At 31.2% G+C, this 21,437-nt stretch overlaps 1 protein-coding gene across 1 annotated transcript in view; it reads right to left on the bottom strand.

The window, feature by feature from the left end:
- Positions 1–662: 662 nt before the first annotated feature.
- LOC114345199 (facilitated trehalose transporter Tret1) overlaps positions 663–21,437 on the bottom strand; it is a 50,334-nt gene continuing 29,559 nt past the window's right edge. Inside the window, exon 2 of the mRNA XM_028296016.2 lies at positions 663–20,021. Within this exon, the coding sequence (XP_028151817.1) occupies positions 18,688–20,021 (1,334 nt within the window). The 3' untranslated portion in view covers positions 663–18,687. The remainder of the gene's footprint in view (positions 20,022–21,437) is intronic.

Below are 21,437 nucleotides of genomic sequence, written 5' to 3'. Positions count from 1 at the left end.
TATATAAAATAAATTGCAATTTACTGATTTAAATGCGCGTAATTTGAAAGCTTATAAATTATTAAATGATATGTAGTCGCGAAATAATTAATTTAATGCATTTTAAGTAGAACTTTCTCTTAAGCCGGGAAGATAGGGTGGTTTTCTTGTGAAGGGGTTGTAGATCAATAATCGAAATGCACGTGATTCATTAGTTTATTCTTAGAGTCTATACGCCATAGGAATTATATCCGCAATCCGATATATTTTAAGTTTTCTCAGCATTTTTCTCTTAAGTTAAATCAATTAAAGGGTTGTTTGGGGGTGAAGGGGATGAGCTCAAAAATCGAAACTATATAATTTCAAGAGCTCATAAATAGCTCGTAATTCTACCGCAAAAACCGATTCAATATTCCTATTTTTAAGTAGTGGGGGGGCACTCAGCCCCCCCCCCCACTAAAGTATTAAATTCCTACTCATTGGAACGAGCTCAAAATTTTTAGTTTGCGGAATATGAGAGCTCATAAATAGCTCATAAATCAGGGCTATTCGTTTTTTAATTTTTGCAAGTGGGGGGGGGGGGGCAGCTCAACACGGGTGTGTTACAAGTTCGTTGTATAAAATATATTTTTATAATTGTTGTAGTGTCCTATTTTTATAATTTTACAAATAAAAGATAGTCATACTTTTGTATACAATTTATTGATAAATAAAATACATAATTATATTTAAACGTTTTATAATACTGTTTATTCTTATGTTTACTGTATGTTTCTTGTAATTTAAATAAGTTATTTCACATAGTAAGGGCATGTAAGGGAGTTATTGTAGATCGAAAACTTGCTTTATTACGAAAAAAATCAAACCAGCTTGTATTTTTCTAAAACTTTTTTTGTTAGTTTATAAATATGTTAAAGTAAAAAGTTCTACTCACAGATATTAGTCTAGGCGCCAGAGGGGTCACCGTGTCCTTTTCAATTCTGATGGACAAACTCAACGGTTTCTTACGGATTTTTGGCTGCTGATTACGAATTTCGAGAATGGATTTCGATCCGAGTGGTCAAAAAATTGTTATAAACAATTTAATTGTTTATAAGGCTTTGGCTCATAAACTAAAAAAGATTAAAAAAAAAATGTTTCAAAAAAATTTGTTCCTTAATAAAAAACGAAGAAAAACGTTTACTAAATTTAAATCCAACAATTAGAACTCAAGATATTGTAAAATTAGTGCACAATGCAAATTGCAAATTGCAAAATTAGTATTTTTCGAAGCTTTATCAATCGTAACTCGGCTTCAAGGCATGCAAATGAGCCTTAAAAGGTTTCATTTTAAAGCTCAATTGATAGGCTTCCCAACAAAGTTTGTTAAATTACGTTATATTTATTTGTTTTAAAGTTATACGCGTTTAAAATTATAATTTTCAAAAAAATAATGTACATTAATTTGTTTATAAGGGTTTCAAGCAAATTTGAGCTATAAATATTTATACTTTAATTAACAATAATGATGCATTACCAATAAGAATTCAAAAGAAACAATTTGAGCTTACGAAAATGTTCGTAAGTTTATTTTTGGCCTAGATATCGATATCTTAATGCCTTTAAGATCAGATTTAGTACCACCATGTATCATGTATCTGTAAAAATTGCTCTAAGAACTTATGCAGATGAAAAAAGTTGACATTCCCTGTATATCTCGATGCAGATGCATGTAAGAAAATGTCCGTAAAAATAGTATTAATATATAATATTAACTTACTTTTTAGTTATATTTCTGAAATATTAGTTTTTAATGTTTTTTTTTCTCATTTAGTACAAAAAATAGAAGACAAAGTATAGTCCGTCCGCTATAACTTTTCCCATGCGGTATGATTCATTTTCAATCAAATTAAGTCAAAACATATAAATTGAAACGAACGTCGATATGTATATACATTTTGTATACTGTATACTATATATTACACACATCGGCGTACGTTTCACTTTCTGTTTTGAATTAATTTGATTGAAAATGAATCGTACCGCATGGGAAAAGTTATAACGGACGGACTATACATAGAATGAAAGGTGATACGAGGTACAATAAGATAATTTAATTATAAGAATTATATGATAAAATTTTATTAGGATCTTCAAAAATGAAAAATGAAGATAACGTATATACAGAGTGAGTTTTATGTATGGAAACACTCAATTAACTCAAAAACGGTTTCCACGATTTTTATAGATTTTGGTAGGTAGGGGTTTTCTAATGCGGCCGATATTATAGTGCTAATTACATTGTTGTCATATTTTTCGTTTTTCTGGAAATCTAATGAACTTTCTTATTTCAAATAAAACACCCTATATATCTTTTGCATTTTGAAGTCCTCAAGAAATACCGATTATTTTTCATGTTATATTTCCTATACATAAATGCCATAAGTTCGAAGTTATTGCTACATTTATTTTAAAAACAAATTTTAAACAAATTATAAAAATCAATTTTTTTGGGCCGAGTAAACACTATTTTAGATTGTTTGGATCATTGGTAACAAAAAAGATCTTTTGTAATTTTTCTCTAAAATTAATCTTTTCCGAGTTATAAACAATTTAAAACTGAAAAAAATCGAATAATGACGATTTTCAAGGTTCAAGAACACAAATTTACAATGTTATTTTTGAAACTACGAAGTACCCAAATTCAAGCTGAAGGCTTATTTTATGAGTTACCGATAAGTTATTTGAGATTGTTTCATTTTAAATATTGTTTTTTAGTTGTTAATGCAGCCCGATCGCCCGTCCTTTCATATGCACTTCATTAAAAATTAAAAAGCAATGTTATACAATAAAAGGAGGCAAAAAATCTTATGGCAACCTATTAGAAGAAGAGTTGGGCTTGAATTTAGGTACTTTAAAATTTTAAAAATTATATTTTTTACTTGTGTTCTTGAACCTTGAAAATCATCATTATTCGATTTTTTCAGTTTTAAATTGTTTATAACTCGATTATTAACGAGAAAACGATTAATTTCAGAGAAAAATTACAAAAGATCTTTTTTGTTCCCAATGATCTAAACAACCTAAAATAGTGTTTACCCGGGCCAAAAAAATTGATTTTTATAATTTGTTAATTTTTTTTAAATAAATGTAGGGTAAACTCCGAAATTATGGCATTAAGGTATAGGGAATATAACATAAAAAATAATCAATATTTCTTAAGGACTTCAAACCGCAAAAAATATACAGGGTGTTCTATTTGAAATAAGAAAGTTCGTTAGATTTCCAGAAAAACGGAAAGTATGACAACAATGTAATTAGCACTATAATATGGGCCGCATTAGAAAACCCCTACCTTTCAAAATATATAAAAATCGTCTAAGCCGTTTTCGAGATAATTGGGTGTTTCCATACATAAAACTCACTATGTATACATAGAAATTATAATTTGCATCGAGAAGTTAGCGCGTGAACCTTTACGCTATGAGCCGATCTTGCGCCTCAAAATTATCGATTAAAATATCGATATCTTGGCCAAAAATAAACTTACGAACATTTTCATACGCTCAAATTATTCCTTTTGAGTTCTTATGTCATTATTGTTAATTAAAGTATAAATGTTTATAGCTCAAATTTGCTTGAAATCCTTATAAACAAATTAATGTACATTTTTTTTAAATTATAATTTCAAACGGACATAACTTTAAAACAACTGAAGATAAAGTAATTTAACAAACTTTGTTTGGAAGCCTATTAATTAATCTTTAATGAGATCTTCTAAGGCTAATTTTCATGCGTAGAAGCCGAGTTACGATCGATAAAGCTTCAAAAAATACTAATTTTGCAATTTGCAATTTGCATTGTGCACTAATTTTACAATATCTTGAGTTCTAATTGTTGGATTTAAATTTAGTAAACCTTTTTTTCGTCGTTTTTTATTAAGGAACAAATTTTATTTTTTTTATTATTTATTATAACATTTTTTTTCTTTTTTAGTTTATGAACCAGAGCCTTATAAACAATTAAATTGTTTATAACAATTTTTTGACCACTCGGATCGAAATTCAAAAATCAAAGAGATCAAAAATTCATTGAGTTTGTCCATCAGAATTGAAGAGGACACGGTGACCTCTATTTAGCGCCTAGACTATATAGCCGCTAATTGTTTATTAATTATTTAAACAATAAAAGCTATGTTGAATAAACAATTTTAAAAATATCGGCGAATTCATCATTTTATTTTATATTCTAAGATTTTGATTTTAGTTTATCAAAAATGTTTCTATTTTGTTTTTGATTATGCTGAATCCGAATCTGACATTACAATTTAGGAAATACAAAAAAATTGAGTTCTTATACATTAACTATGTCTGTGTAACTTCGAACCATATGGGAAATTTTTTTATTATCAATTTTACGAAAAAAAGTTATTCTCCATCAAATGCTCTGCATGGTCAAAAATCTAAGATGCCAATCATCATATATTAAATTTTGTACGAGGTATGCCAAGAAATATGAATTTCGATCAAGAGTAAAGTACTTTATATTTCATAATATCGAAAATTGTTGTTATTATGAAAAGTTGTTTGGAATTAAAAATTATGTTTTAATATGCAATTAAATCCTTATAATTAAAAATAAATGCAAATTTTTCTTAAATTACGGATACCCAACATCATTTTATTAAAATTGCGATAACTATTTTATTATTAATTTACGAAAAAAGTTATTCTTTATGGTCTGCATGGTCTAAAATCTATTCTGCAATCATAATACACATGTCAAATTTTATCAGTTTTATACGCGGTATGTCAAAAAATATGAATTTCGTGCAATATTTCAGTTAGAAGGATGTATACCTAGTATCTGTCAAGAGATTTTAGAAACCTTAATCTTAAGCTTATTACAAAGTCACTTGTATTTGAATGGCGTGGTTAAATTTTCAGCGCAAGTAGAAATTAATGAATTTTAACCTATTGTACTTTTAATTATTATACCTGCTATTCAGTATGTTGACCTCTCGAAATTTAGCAATGTAAAAAAGGGAAAAACGATGAATGTTAATGTTTGGTCATTTTGCGGTTTTTGTGCAATCTATTAGCTTAGAAAGAGTATCTACTATCAACCTGTGAATGGCCAAGGCGAAATAAAAATGATAATCGTCTTAAAACCACGTCACAAGATTGGACACAAGGGGGAAAAACAAATTGGATACATAATGGTTGCATCAGAGATTTTATATCATGCAGGGCTTTTTATGAATAACTTTTTTTTCGTAAAATTAGTAATGTTCAGGCACGTATTCACTACACGTGCGCTCCGTGTTCCCTGCAACTGCTCCAATCGATACGGCATGCGCTCCTCTATATATAAAAAGCCACCGATTGGACCGCCGAAGCGGAGCGCGCACTGTTGCACGGTCCGGGAGTGCCAACGTATCCACTATGTGGAGCAGTTACAGGAGCGTGGAGCACAAGTGTAGTGGATACGTGCCTTTGCTCAGACATACTGTATAAGAGCCCAAAAAAAAAAAAATTTATACATTTATTATTTTTCAAGCTTGTTATTAAATGCATTTTAGGTTAGTTGTACAGAAAAAACTTTTTGATTTTTCTTAATTTTCTCAAAAAAAAGTTGTTTATTTCATTCTTATAGTAAAATAATTTAGTGCGTTTTAAAAATTACATATCAAGCTTTAAAAAACACCAAGAAGTTCTCAAAAATTAAATTAATCTTTTGACACGTCGTATCATTTGAATAAATTTTTTTGAGATTTTTTTTAATAAGACATCGTTTAATACGTACGATGTTTGAAAAGTAATTTGTGTAAGTTTAAGATTTTTATAGGAAAAAATTGTATTAGTACCTAACACGTTTTTAAATAATTTTTGAACAAAATTCATGTAAGTCCCACTTTCCACCCACACTGTACTTATTCACATAATATACAGTGCGTCCATAAAGTAACGCATAAATTCATTATTTCGTAAACCGGCGATATTAAGGAAAAATCCCGAAACAGTTCGATTTTTATTTTTAAATTCAGATTTTTTGGCATATATATCATACTAGTGACGTCATCTATCTGGGCATGCTGACGTAATCGACGATTTTTTAAATGAGAATAGGGGTCATGTGATAGCTCATTTGAAAGGATATTCAATTTTCTATTCATTGATATAAAAATTAACATATTTGTTTATACAAGGTGTTCAAAATAACATTTTATTAATTAAAATAATTGAGACAAAAAGAAGAATGTATGTAATTTATTTAATTCAAAATACGTTTTACTGTTGTCAGAAAACAGGAAAAAAATGTTTATTTGACAAATAAATATTATTTTTTGCTTAAATTCAATGTTAAAGCTGCCACCCACCTGTCTCGTGGCAGTTTGAACATTTCGTTTAAACGAAAATCAATGTTTATTTGTCAAATTATTTTTTTTTTCTCTTTACTGACAGTAGTAAAATTAAAATAAATTACATATATTCTTCTTTTTGTCTCACTTATTTTAATTCAAGAAATGTTTTTTGATCACCCTGTACAAATAATTATGTTAATGTTTATATTATTGGATACAGAATTGAATACCCTTTCAAATGAGCTATCACATGACCCCTGTTCCTATTTAAAAAAAATCATCGATTACGTCATCACGCTCAGATGGATGACGTCACTAGTATGATATATATGCCAAAAAATCGTAATTTAAAAATAAAAATCGACCTGTTCTGGGATTTTTCCTTAAACGGCGCTTTACGAAATAACGAATTTATGCGTTACTTTATGGACGCACTGTATATTTCTTTATAGTATACCCATTTAAAAATTTAATTTGATCAATTAATTAAAAAGTTATATTAAATTAACCGCACCTTTCGCCGAATGCTGCCATACAGCGCGTCAATGTTTGTAAGAGGGGTGACTCGAGCGTTAAGTAAAAAATTATAGAAGTTGTATATGTAATTTTAGAAAAATCTTTATATAATTTTTTTTTATAAAAATTTCTGAATTCGTCAATGGGCATGTCAGTTTTTTTATAAAATTTATATTTTCCTTGGTATTTTAAACAACAACTTATTTTCCCGACACTGAAAAGTAAAAGGGACTTAAAAGACTATATATATAATATATACATATAAGTGTATATATACTAATTTTGCAGTTAATTTGTTTAATAAAAAATTAAGCACACACTTTTGGAGTAGAACTTTTTGATATTATACATTTCTCAGTAAAATTATAAAAAGTTCTATCTTGTTTGATTTTTTCCACAATTAAAAACTACATTGACTCCACTGTAGGCAATCAAAGTGATGATTATCCTAGAACACATTTTAAAAACTTTGTATTTCCATGTATATTTTAAATGCTTTTATGCTTATAGTGTTTTAATTATTATATTGCTGAGAAATATATTACAAATAAAACCATAGATAGTCTTAATAAAGAGAGATGTATGGATATTTATGGATCCTTAGTTTGTATGTGACTTCAGTATCCATTACGCGTCTTTTCATCACATTTACGAAATTTTATATTAAAAGACTAAAATTTCGTTAAAACTTTTGAGTCCAAAAAAATTACAAAAGATATTGCGAATGCATACTTATGAATTTTCATAGATTGCTATAGTAATCATCTATATATTGCCAAGTGTTCAATTACTATTAAAGCTATTGCACGTCCAATATGATAAAATACAAAAATACCATTATTATACAAAAGAATAAGAAACAATACTAACCAAATGTATGTAGTATCGACGGATTCAAGTAAAAATTTAGAAGTAAAAATCGGTTATACAGTATAGAGTAGGTATAGTACACAATTAGTATAGTATAAAATTATTAATAATTAGTAATTGTTAAGAATTACTTGGCAGGTCTATACAAGTTAATTTGGGTATTACAGCGTACAGAAAGAGAAACCTATGTTTCAGTTTCAGTACCTACTGTATATTTCGGGCTATACTGTATATTCTGGATTATTGATGAAGCATACATTTGAAAGACGAAGCCAGCCAAGAGACCTCTTACTCAAGAGATGTTAAATTAATTGGCGAGATTGTCTGGAGAATATTTTCCTTTAATTGACGATAATTTCCGTCCTTACTGTTGTCGGATATTTATTAGAATGTTAAAAAACACGAAATTTGGGGAATGAATCGACTTGCCATTCTCCGGATGTGAATACCATATAATAGAGCATATTTAGAGCTATTTGAGGAAACTATTTGGGGAAACAACAATAACAAACAACAGTCACACGCAAATGCTTTACTCGAGGTGTGGATTGCAGTGACACACAATTTTTTGCAAAACTGAATAATGAGCATAGCTCCCAGATACCAAGCTTTATAATTATATGACTAGGGGTGGCCCAAATGCTATTAACAACTAAAATTCATGTTTATTATTTCCTAAAATTATGAAAAAGAAAACAAAAATTTCAAATTTTCTTTTTCTATGATAAATGATGTAGGTATACTGCACCCTATAAAAAAATAAATTATTATTTGCTAAAATTTCATTTACATTATTTATTATACTTAATATTTGAGGTAATTATTTGAATCATACAGCTATCTTAATTTAAAACTAAATTTAAACCAAAATATGGTGACTCATATTTTGCTGCAAAAAACGTATCTAAAATAAAGTATGCAACGGTTACTTAAAATGCAAAACAAAACAGTTTAAGTGATGTTTGTATCCGATTACAGTAGAATCTCACTAATCCTTCAAGAAACCGACACCGTCGTGCCTTTTGATAGATAAAATGGACATTTTAATGAAGTGTTAAGTGGAGAAAACATGTGCAAATTGGGAAAAGAATACGAAGTTGAACTATACATCATCTTGAAAAAAAAAAACAAATTAATGATAAGTCTGCCATGTGAAGACGAAATAGTCTGAACCAGAAAAGAGTAGGAAAGCGTAGCCTAAATAAGAGTTGGTTAATATCCAAAGATATAAAAGCCTCCCTCTCTAGTTCATGCAAGAGGGTTTTAAACAGATTCCTTACATGAGCGTAACCAGGGGGGATTTTGGGGGTTATAACCCCCCCCCATTAGGATGTACTTTGAGCTCTATACGCTTAACACCATTACTATTCCATACCCCTCAGAGACCATTAAGTAGTTTTAAACCCTCCCTTAGGATCATTCTCGTTACACCTCTGATTCCTTATCCGGAGAACTTAAACAAAAGAAATCAAATTTTAGTAAAAACTTACAAAAAAAGATTTTCGTGCCATTTTCGTTGGTCGTCTGTTAACTATATCGAATGGAAAATTGTCAAGCCACGAGTCAGCAATGCAGCCATTTATCCAGCAATTTAAAGTCAAAGTAGAAGAAATGGGCCGCCTTCCTAACCAAATCTATAACGCAGACAAGAGTGGTCTGTGTTGGAAATTGTTGCCCAACAAAACATTCGTGTTCTCTAAAGAAGCAAGCCTACCAGGTCGTAAAATGAGTAAAGATATAATCATATTTACGCCGTGTTCTAATGCTACTGGAACACACAAATTGCATTTGTTCGTGTTTATCCAAGCTTAAAATCCTAGAACATTCAAAAACCTTTTTCTGCAAGTCTGCTACAAGAAACAATTTAAAAGTTGGGTCACGAAGAGAGTATTTAATCAGTCACAATGCTGTACAGATATTCGTACGTATTGTTTTGGTCTTATTTTTAATTTAATATCATCGTCTTTGTTCTATTTATATTCACCTTATTTTTAATTTTTAGTAATTTTTCAGTCCACGAATTCACTAGCCTCTGCGCTTTGCATTTTATTTATACCTATTATTCGCTACCAGTAGGTACAATATCTACGTAGAGTGAACTCCGTAAAGTTTTTTGATTGCAAGTTCGTGTACCCAATTTTTGTATCTAGGTTTTCTTCTTTAGCTTTGAGGTTATTTATAATCCCATCTTAATAATTATGATTAATCAAACAACAATGGGTCTAATAAAATATCTCCCTGTTTTATTCCTTTGTTTATTTGGGATACATTGAACCTTTGACCTCCCACTTGCACTTTTCGTCAGGCTGTCCTGTATGCACTCTCTATGATTATGTTTAATGTTTTAGGTAGGTACTTCTAGTTGTTCCAAACATTTCCCTATTTTTTTCATATGTTTCTTTGAAAAATGCGAAAAAAAGGTGTTTGAACAAGGATTACAAGTTACATAAAAACAGACCGCAATAATTAAGGATTATTTTAAACTATGTTAACTATGTAATTAGTTAAATGTGAGATATGCTACAATCATAAAACATTTTACAATCGTGTGGGTAAAACATAAACACAGATGCATACGTGGTACCTATACACTGATAAAAACCACTTAAAGGGAGTGGAAATTCTTTTTAATCATTCTACCTTACTCCGATAGAGTAATCATGCTTCAACTTTAGTGAAGTAACCATTGGGAAATTTAATTTAATACAGGTACCTATACGCTCCACCGCTGAAAAATCTTGAGGAAGAAATCGAAGCATTATACGAACAACTACAAGATGTGTTAAAATAAAGAAAAGAGCGTAAAATCACAGTAATAATGGGCGACTATCGCCAAATTCAGCTAAGAAAGTTAAGAGAAGTACATTGGGAAGTTCGGATTGTGAGTGGAGACGGACTATTGCAATTTTGTGTAAAAAAACAAATGATAGTGAGAATCACCTTATTGAAGCTGTCAAAGAGAATATTATAGACATGGAAAGCAACAATAGAAAAAATAAGCGGAAAGTGACATTAAATTTATTAAATTTTCGCTAGTAAGAAGTTTAGAAATGGGATAAAACCAGTAAAGATTTACCCAGACACCGATATTGCATCTGATTACAATCCTGTGGTTATCGACAAGCGCATATGCGACTAACAAAACACGGCTTAAATTACAAATCAGCTAATTCATACAAAATTTCATGATCTAAAAGGAGAAAAGAAAACAACAAATCCACATGTGTATGTAGTTCTCAAAAATTAAACAAATAATAGTACCTAATACTCAAAGCAAAACTTTAAGTAGAAATGAGCACCATAAAAACAAAAATGGACATTCCAGGAGATTTTTGCACTAATGGATGGACGTAGAAAACAAAGATAAAAGAATGATGTAAACAACACATGACAAACAGAAACACAATTAAGGAAGCAAAGGAAAAGTGGATAAAGGAAAGGACAATAAAATTAAAGAACTACCTACATAGAAATTGGTCGGTCTTGGATTCAAACAAGAAACAAACATATTAAGAAATTAAAATGATACGATAATCATGAACTTAAAAGAAAAAGTTATATAGGAATAATTGCCTATCTCAGCTCTTAAATAATAATAGACCAAGGAATTGCGCTTTAACACTTTTGGAAGACTCACCTCCAATAACATCTCATGAGGTAAAACAAGCCATGAAAATGAGAAAAAGGGGTAAAACCAGATGATATTTATGGTGAACTTCTAAGAATACTGGACGACAAATCTATATATGTTTTGGTGGACGGTGGACCAGTTTGATTCTATATTAGATAAAGTGGCCCAATTCCAAAAGAATGCATATCTTGATCTTTTTCACCATTCTATGATCAGTCCTACCAGCTGTGATGATTAATGGCTTGTAAGCTTAATGAGTTAATAGGTATATTAAAGGTCTTCCTACAAATTATACATAACAGAATTTACAACAAATGTAACAACATATATACACAGTGAGGATTTCGCAATGGTATGGGCACCAGAGAAGACTTGTTTGCATTGTATATATTGACACAAAAATACACAGATATTAACCAACATATGTATATCTGCTTTATTGACTATATTAAGGACTTTGACAATGCTACTGAAAATCTTGTATAAACTAAATATCGATTATCAAAATGTTCAAATAATATTAAGACTATACTTGCTAGGATCAAACAGCAAGAATAAAACTTTAATGCTCCGTGTTAGAGGAAATAAGTACTCAAAAGAGTAAACGACACGAATGTATTCTCTCGCCAATGCTATTTAATTTATACTCTGAATATATTTTCCGTGAAGCAGTAGAATATAAGTCAGCTGGAATAGCGATAAATAGAGTTAGTATCAACAACATCAGATATTCTGATTATATAGTTATAATAACACCAAATGTCTTGGAACTATTGTCAACGAGACTAACCAGAATTCAGAAGAAATTCGTTTACCTACGTCTTGAACAAACGCGAGCCGAGTTCGTCAAAATGAAAAAAACCGTTGACAGCACCATGACTCTAACAATTAGAATGGTTAGGTGTTATGTGTTATTCATACTCCTATACGGTATGAAAAGCTGGAAACTAAACACATAACTCCTTAACACAGGCCTAGGGATGGCGGTTGTTGACAAAACACCGGTTTTCGGTTTCGGTTATACCGGTTTTTCTTACTTAGGGTCGATTTCTCATACCTGCGGTAATCTATAGTTCAGTTGACTACGGTTCATCCGTGAACGTCGGTTTATTTGGAAATGCGATTCTCATTGCCAATTCAAGTTATACCCCATGTAACCAAACAACGTTTTTATAACGTAGATAACACGTCATAAAAATGACCAATTGACGTGTTTATATGACGTAATACTGACGTTGAAAATCACGTATATTTGTCTCATCGATTTGACGTCATACTTGTGACGATTTTAAAACGTCATCGTACCTACATTTTTTTCACGTCGAGATTGTGAAAATTTACCAAACGCCAAAAAGATGACGACGGTAAAATCTTGTCTTTAGTACTTTCAAAAAGTGACCTCTTTCAGATAATTCAAAATAGTATAAAAAATAGGTAACATGAAACCTATAGGTCTAAGTTCCATGTGTCCAAGATATACTACCACTTGTTTAAGATCGCTTGTGCACTACAAGCAATCTAACATTGATTCTGCATGATTGTACCAGCCCTCGCATTATAGGTAGAATTTTCACTATTTATATATACCTGCTTAGTGTGTCAAAACTGGAACAACATATAAACTATTAAATAATTTTTATTCAGCATACTTAATATCTTAATTTAACGCTTTCACGTGTTCATTAAATCAAAAAGGATCATAAACAACTCATTGTTGGGAATACCTGTATACAGTAGTACATGAGCGTCATTTATCTTTGCCATCTCATAGCTAAATATTGTAGACTGCTGAAGCAATCTTATAAGGATAAAGATTAATTTAATTAAACTAGATGACACATAAATAATTAGTTTATTAACAGAAAATAAACATAACCTCAAATAGTTGTCAAGAAGAAATACTGCATTAAACTAACTCACTGAGCCAAAACGAATAAAAAACTCTCAATTAGCACGTTTCTTCAACTAAATATCTAAATGAAAAGTCTCATTTTATCACACAAGACACAAACCACGTAAACAATAAAGGATAAATTTCTTATGAACATTATTTTAAACGTTATAAACGAAATTGTTTGGAGTCACTAGCCACTACAAACAAGCTTTAAGCTCCTTTCATTTTTGTGACATCAGACTTAGGCTGTCTGAAATGAAAACGTTTTTTAATCGTATTTAAACGTCATTAATCTTACGTATTTAAAATCACCTACAAAAGACGTATATATGACGTAATGTTCAAACACGTGTATATATTCAACCAATACTGACGTTTCCTCGACGTTATATGACGTCACTTGGTTGCCTGGAAGCTTTCCAGAAATGACAATAGATGGAAGACTGTAAAACCATCGCCATGTTGTATAACTTTTTTTATGCTGTTTCTGAATAAAGTTAAATTTAAGTATTAATAGTCAAACAGTCATTTTAATAATTATAAATAAATCTAATAAACATAAAAATAATGTTATCGTATATCGTTATGCTTAATATGCGTCTCATGATAAGTTGCAATAATACAACGCATGCGTAATCCGTGAAATCATCTGAACTGGGTTCAGTGGGTTCTGAACGGTCGAATTTCAGCGTTCAAGAAAAGTTCAAGCTGAACGTAGTTCAGTTGAAGGTGAATGGCAGCTAATCTGGAAAGCTCAACGTAGGTGGCGCTCGTGTAGTTGGAGGTCACGTCAACACTTCAAATTAATCTATTTCTAAGTAAACATTGCATATTTGTTTCGCTGTGTGAATTTAATTTGAGAAAATAAATCCGAGTAAAAGTAAACGTTGATGAAGCAAGAAGCTGGGAGACAAAATATATTTGCTAGATATGGATAGCAAGACAGAAAAGACCAAAGTAATTCAAAATAAGATGAAACTCAAGCAACTGAGAGAAAGAATATATATAAATGATCTGAGGAAGGACGGAAAGGGAAATAATGGCCAAAATAAGAAGAATTGCTAAAGAAGAGAAAATCAAAGGAAATAGCACAAAAACAGGATACAAAAGACTGACAATAAACAATGAATTATGAAAATGGAATAAAGAAAAGAGCAGCTGGAGAGAATAGAGGAAGACATTGCAAAAAACTAGAACTGAATGCAGTATTAGGAGACCCATCAAAGATGACCCGGCAAAGAAAACGGAAAAAAGAATCGAAAAATAATAAACGAGATAATAGCAATAAAGAAGAACTAGTTAAAATAGCGGCGTGGAATATTAGAGGATCATTCCAGGAAGGAAAAGAAGCATCTACTTAGTAAACGAAGCCAAAAAATATAAATTTGATCTTGTGGCAGCAAGAGACTAAGAAACTGGGACAGGGCAGTTAGGAAATAGATGGCTATGTAAACAGTGGAGGCTGTTAAAGGGCTTCTTTTTTTCCAGTAACTCTCGCATTCCTTCTCCTCAATTCGTTTTTCAACGTACTAACAGTCCAAGATCCGTATTTTTCTGCCATAATTTATTATTTATTAAATCGTAAACAAAAACACCATATACAAACTTCACGAATTGTCAAAACGTTGACCCCCAACTATACTAGCGCCGCCAAGCGGGAACAACGGCGTACATAGCTGCCATTGAGAAAGACGATTTTGACTTTAAACTGACGTTCACTAGAAGTTCAGGTTAAACTGGAGTTGAACTCGATATGAGAAACCGGCCCTTACGGTTTAACCTTGCGGTTATAACCGGTAAAAAAAACAGGTGATTCCAATAAGAGGTGTTCGGTTATTTAATCAATAGCCAATACGCATTATTGGGCTACAATGTTACATTTAAATTGTAATTTATTTTGCGATAATCCGTTCCAATTGATATCAATATTATCAATATTATGGATATCGATACTATTGAAAGATTATATCGATATCAAGATAATCAATCGATTTATAAATCGTTCAGGACGGATTGTAGCAGAGCATAATTTAATTTGAGCATCATTTCTCATAATTTGTTCGAAATATTGTAGTTTTTGAGATTTGATAGTAGTCTCGTTTATTTTTCATTCTTCTGAGGACCTCCTCCTACGTGAACTCGTCAGTCCACAAAATTTTAAGTATTTTCCAATATGGGAACATATTAAATGTTTTCAATGTTCTGCACGTATCTTCGTTCAATATCCACGATTCAGAACCGTAAAAAAGGATAGAAAAGACGTAACATTGCCGATTTCTTACTTTTATATCAAAAGCAAAGTTGTGGGTTTTGAAGGAGGCCCTCATCCGGTTGAAGATGGATCTAGCTTTTCCAATGAGCCCTGTTATATCCTGGTTGTTGGTCCATTTTTCATTCGTATGGTGTCGAGTTAACTGTAGTCCATCACCCGTTTTATTGGGGTTTGGTTGACGTAGATTTGACCTTCCGTTGTCTTTTTCTTGCTAATTGTCATGAGCTTTGTGCTCTATATTTACAGTAATCCACAATTTTGGCACAGTAATAAAAAGACAGTCGATCTATATTAGTCAAATCCATCTTTATCGTCCAGCCAATATTAGGTTTGAAGAATGTACTAGCTGTCTAGCTTATAGATGCTTTTACATCAGCTTATAGACGTTTTTCTGTAAACATAATAATATGAGGGTGGGTTAGTATATATGAATGAATTATTTTTTCTCTGAATTAGTTATTTTTTCCAGAGGTCTTTTATCCGGTTTTTCACCGGTTATTACTTTTAAAAAACAAAACCGGTTATAACCGGAACAAAAAAACAACCGGTAAACCGATAATTGCGGAGTAAAAAACCGGTTTCAGGTTATAACCGGTAGGTTTTTCCCATCCTTACACAGACCTTTGAGAGGTGGGTCTACAACCGCGTTTTCAGAGTCTTCTGGACGGATAGAATCACAAATCAGGCACGGCTGGAAATACTGAATATTAAGAGATATAAGAAGAGAAGACTTTAGTTTCTTGGCCACATTTCTACTAGAAGCATGATATGAATTCCTACAGCGTTAATCAAAGAAAATATCGTCGCACGAAAAAGCGTGGGACGTAGAAGAATTTCTTGGCCGCGAAACCTTAGTGAATGGTTCAGCAGTTTTGAAAGTGCATATATCCATGATGATCAGCAACCTCCACAGGAGGCAATGAATGTGAGAAGAAGACCTATTCCATTTATAACATGCTTTATTGTATTTATAGCCCAGTCGGGATAGCATTTGACCTTGCATTAGGAGCTGCCCCAAATTTTATTTTTCTAATATTTAGGGAGGGTCAATATTAGTATAAATTTAAAATCTCGACTGAATTTTGCCGTTGCGTTAGCCGCCATCTTGATTTTAAACGAGAACCGTTTTTGCTCAATATCTCCGCCATTTTCAATTTTTTGACAAAAAGTGTAGAAACTGAAATTGTTCAAAATGCGATTTTCTATAATTTCATTTATTATAATTTTTTTCGTGCGGTCGATATTTTCCGAGTTATGAGGGGAAAATAGTGACAGTTGTAGCATAATTATTGAATTATTGAATTATCTCGTTTATTATTAGTTTTACAACAAATATTTACCTATACAAAAATGAAGAGAATTAAATTTTGTACAATTTTTATGCCATTCATTTTTTTGATAAAATCAATATTTAAGGTAGTACGTATGTGGTAAAGGTGCGAGCGTAAGACCTGATTGATTTTATAGCAATTGTTTTTGTTCAATATCTCCGCCATTTTCAACTTTTCGACAAAAAGTGTAAGAACTGAAATTGTTGCAATTACGATTTACTACAATTTTTCGAGAGAACCAGTGGCGGGTCTACAAGGGGGGAAATGGGAAAATTCCCCCCAACAGGGTCCAAAATTTAAAAAAAATTGTTGGAACATTACGATATATTAGCTGACATAAAACTTAAACTATCGACAGACAAACTCAACCAATAAAACCCGCTAGTTAATAAAATTAAGTGAACTTAATGTATATAATGTCTTTTTATGTTTTTTATATACTTAGTTTGGTTGATGTTTCATTGGAAGTTTCAAAAATTGTATAAAATATAATTCTCTTTATTTTTGTTAATGTACAATTATGTCGTAAAGTTAATAATAAATTAGACAATTCAATAATGCTTCCCCTCCGCTTCCATTATTTTCCCCCTTAACTCGGAGAATATTGATCGTATAAAAAAATTGTGCCAAAGAAATTGTAGGAAATTGCATTTCCAACAATTTTCTTTCCCACCATTTATGTTGAAAAGTTGAAAATGGCGGAGATATTAAGCAACAACAGTTCTCATTTAAAATCAATATGGCGGCTAATGCAACCGCCGAATTCAGTCGAGATTTTAAATTTACACTACTATTGATCTCTCCTAAAGGATATAATTATAAAATTTGGGGCAGCTCGGATACAAAATTCAATTCAATAATTATGCTCCCCCCACCACTTTTTAATATTTTCAGATGTAACTCGGAAAATATCAACCGCATGAAAAAAATTGTTAAAAAGAAATTGTAGAAAATTATATTTTGAACAATTTTAGTTGAAAATGGCGTAGATATTGAACAAAAACAATTGCTATAAAATCAATCCGGTCTTACGCTCGCGCCATTACCGCATACGTACTACCTTAAATATTAATTTTAGCAAAAAAATGAAAGAGATCAAAATTGTGTAGAATTTAATTCTCTTCATTTTTGTACAGGTACATATTTGTTGTAAAACTAATAATAAACGAGATAATTCAATAATTCAATAATTATGCTCCAACTGTCACTATTTTCCCCTCATAACTCGGAAAATATCGACCGCACGAAAAAAATTATAATAAATGAAATTATAGAAAATCGTATTTTCAACAATTTCAGTTTCTACACTTTTTGTCAAAAAATTGAAAATGGCGGAGATATTGAGCAGAAACGGTTCTCGTTTAAAATCAAGATGGCGGCTAACGCAACGGTGGAATTCAGTCAAGATTTTAAATTTATACTAATATTGAGCCTCCCTAAAGATTAGAAAAATAAAATTTGGGGCAGCTCCTAATGCAAGGTTAGGCCTGTTATTCGTCTAACCCGACTGGACTATTATTATGAATTATTCTATACACCTATAGTATATCCGGCACCCTCTGGTTCTTACTAGTACCGGATTAGTGATATTGTATTCTATTATCAAAAAAAGTGACATTAATAATTTTAAGTAAAATTTAAATAAAAATTATTTCTTCAGTCAATTAACTGTACGATGGATGATGGAATGAGGTTCAAAAAAGATAAAATTATGTTAAAAACGTATCAACTTTTTATTTTGTATACGGCAGTTTTATATATTACTTTCATTTCTTACTGATTTTCAGTAAATATTATAGGTACCCGTTAAAATTAATACATCAAGGATCTGGTCCAAAATGTTTTAACATTTTAGGATTTAAGCATTTGCTGAATTTCGACAAAAGTTTTACCTCTTGTTTCGGGAACATAAAATAAGGTGAAGCATGCTGCAATAAAAGTAAAAACAGCGTAAAAAAAGAATGTTCCATCTGTACCCAAATTCTGTTTCATTGTATTAAAAAACTGGGTAATTAAAAACGACACTATCCAGCAAGAAGACGATGTAGTTGCCGAAGATAATTTTTTGACATTTTTTGGAAATATTTCAGATGAAATTGTCCAAGGTAACGCAGCCAAACCTACTTGAAAGGCGAAAGTACACATTATTAGTGTTGGAATTGGAATCCAAGATATTGCACTCATACTCCAATCTGTTCTATTTTTTATATAGAAGAATACGCCCAGTATCAATAATCCTAAACCTAAACCAACGTCCGAGAATATTAATAAAACCTTCCGGTTTATTTTATCAGTGAAATATGGAGTTGGTAAGGCAAAGCCAAAAATACAAGCACCAATAATAAGAGAGCATATTTCTGGGCTTAGATTTGTATTAGACGCTTCAAATATTGGTTGAAGATAAAAAGTTATAGCATTCCAACCAGATAATTGTTGAAATGATATTAACGAAATTGAAATAATGAAAGCTTTTCTTACACCAGGGTTAGTAAATATGTTGGTGAAACCACCTACATTTTCATGTTTCTCTTGTTCTAAAGAAGCTTTAATGTTTTGTAGTTCTAACTGTACACCTTTACGATCTTCAGCTCTTAACAACATTAATACTTCTTCTGCTTTCTCAAGTTTATTTGCACCAATAAGATAGTACGGTGTTTCGATACCAAAAAAGAAAAACAATATCACGAATAATAATGGTAAAGAGAAGTTAATAAGGTTAAAAACTCTCACAGATAGAAAAGGACCAATAAGGTAGGGTAAAAAGTTTCCAAAACCCCAAAATATTCCTAGAGTCACGGAGTAGGCACCTCTTTTCTTTTCCTCTGCTACTTCTGCAATATACATCGGAAGTAGAGTGTATCCTCCTCCTACTGCTAGTCCTCCAAGAATCCTTCCAAAATAAAATAACTCGACACATTGAGCAAAAGCCATTGAGAGGTAGGCTACCATATGGAATACTCCAACTCCTAATAAGGAAACTTTCCTTCCGTAGTGTTCAGAAATATAGCTGAAAGGAAATCCTCCAATCATAGCTCCAACGTTAATTAGTGAGGCTATCCATGCATCTTGAGCTTCAGTAATCGGTTTCGGAAGTGGATTTACGGTGGTATCGTTGGAGTATAATTTTGAAAACATCGGCGATGTCCAGGTCATTGTAATATCACCTGAAGTTGCCAGTAGATCCACTGAAAACAAATGTTAAATTGTTAAAAAATTCTTGAACGAAATACAATAGATTAAACATAATAAGCATATTTATATAAGAAGACGATTGCATTTTTAATCCGAGAATTGTGGTAACTCGAACTGAAATAAAATGCTCTCCACCTCTCTGACCGTTATAGGAAAGATATAGCGATTGTCGATTGCACAGATGTATATATTTTTATGTATAATATATAGTTATATCTCTGCTTCTATCTCTTCTATCTCTCTGCGGCCTATAAGGCCGCTACACACCTTCAGATTTAACTGCACTATTTCAACTGAACAGTCGAACTGCTCTGTTAAAACTGACATCCATATGGTCTACACACGTTCAGTTTTATCAGTTGAAATAATTGTTCGGTTGAAGTCACAGGTTACCAGCAAAGTCACCATGGTTTCATCGGATGATGCGAATAATTGGTCTATTAAGCATTTTGGAAAAGAGAAAACAAGAAAGAAAAAAAAAGTGGTGCAAACATTGGTTATTAAAATGAAAAAAAAAATATTCGCATGATAATTTACTGAAAGAGCTCAGAATTAGGCCAACAGACTATAATAACTATTTAAGAATGTATAGTTGACATAAAATTATAAAATTTGATTTTTTAGAACATTGAAGAAGCTTTCAAATGTCGGTTTTTGAAAGTTAAGAAGACAATTGGTTGTTTGGCAAACTGCAAAATAAGTGAAAATTTTTATATGTTAATATCTTTTATTAAAAGTAACGTAGAATTTTGGTGTTTCACAAAAATTTGGAAAAAACCCCACAAAATTTAAGAGCGATCCATTAATTATTTTACAAGTTATTTTATACGTTTATCCCAGAGACCTTTTTTTGCAATAACATAAGATAGACAGAAAATAATGAAGATAGGACAATTCTGCAGATGTCAAATGAAAGTAGAAGACTTCTACTATTAATATATATTAACAAAAAGTATAAAAATGATTTATTATAGTCACAAATCCTAATGCCAAATTTTTGAAATTTTGTAGTTTATAAACATTTAGAATAACTTTAAAAATATTGTCCATAGAAAAATCTTTTCACATATTTGAAAAGCATTCGGTATTTCACACGAATTTTCAAAAATTTAGTTCAAATGGTGACTAGCAACTACACGGATTTTGCTACACACCTTCAGTTTGAACTGCACACTTTTAACTGAACAGTTTTATCTAATGAAAGTTCAATTCATTTGTCAGTTGAACTGAACAGTTTTCAGTTTTGCCTACACACATAGGTTTAACTGAACAGTTCGACTGTTTAGTTGAAATTGTGCAGGTAAAACTGAAAGTGTGTAGCGGCCTTATCAGTGCTTGGATACTGAAGAAGGCTTCTCTCGTATCCAAGTCACTCATAAATACGAATTGAGTATCGTTATTCTTGAGAA

The sequence above is a fragment of the Diabrotica virgifera genome, chromosome 5, assembly GCF_917563875.1.
Source record: "Diabrotica virgifera virgifera chromosome 5, PGI_DIABVI_V3a".
In the NCBI taxonomy this organism is placed as follows: Eukaryota; Metazoa; Arthropoda; class Insecta; order Coleoptera; family Chrysomelidae; genus Diabrotica; species Diabrotica virgifera.
This window is presented reverse-complemented; position numbering and strand designations above follow the sequence as displayed.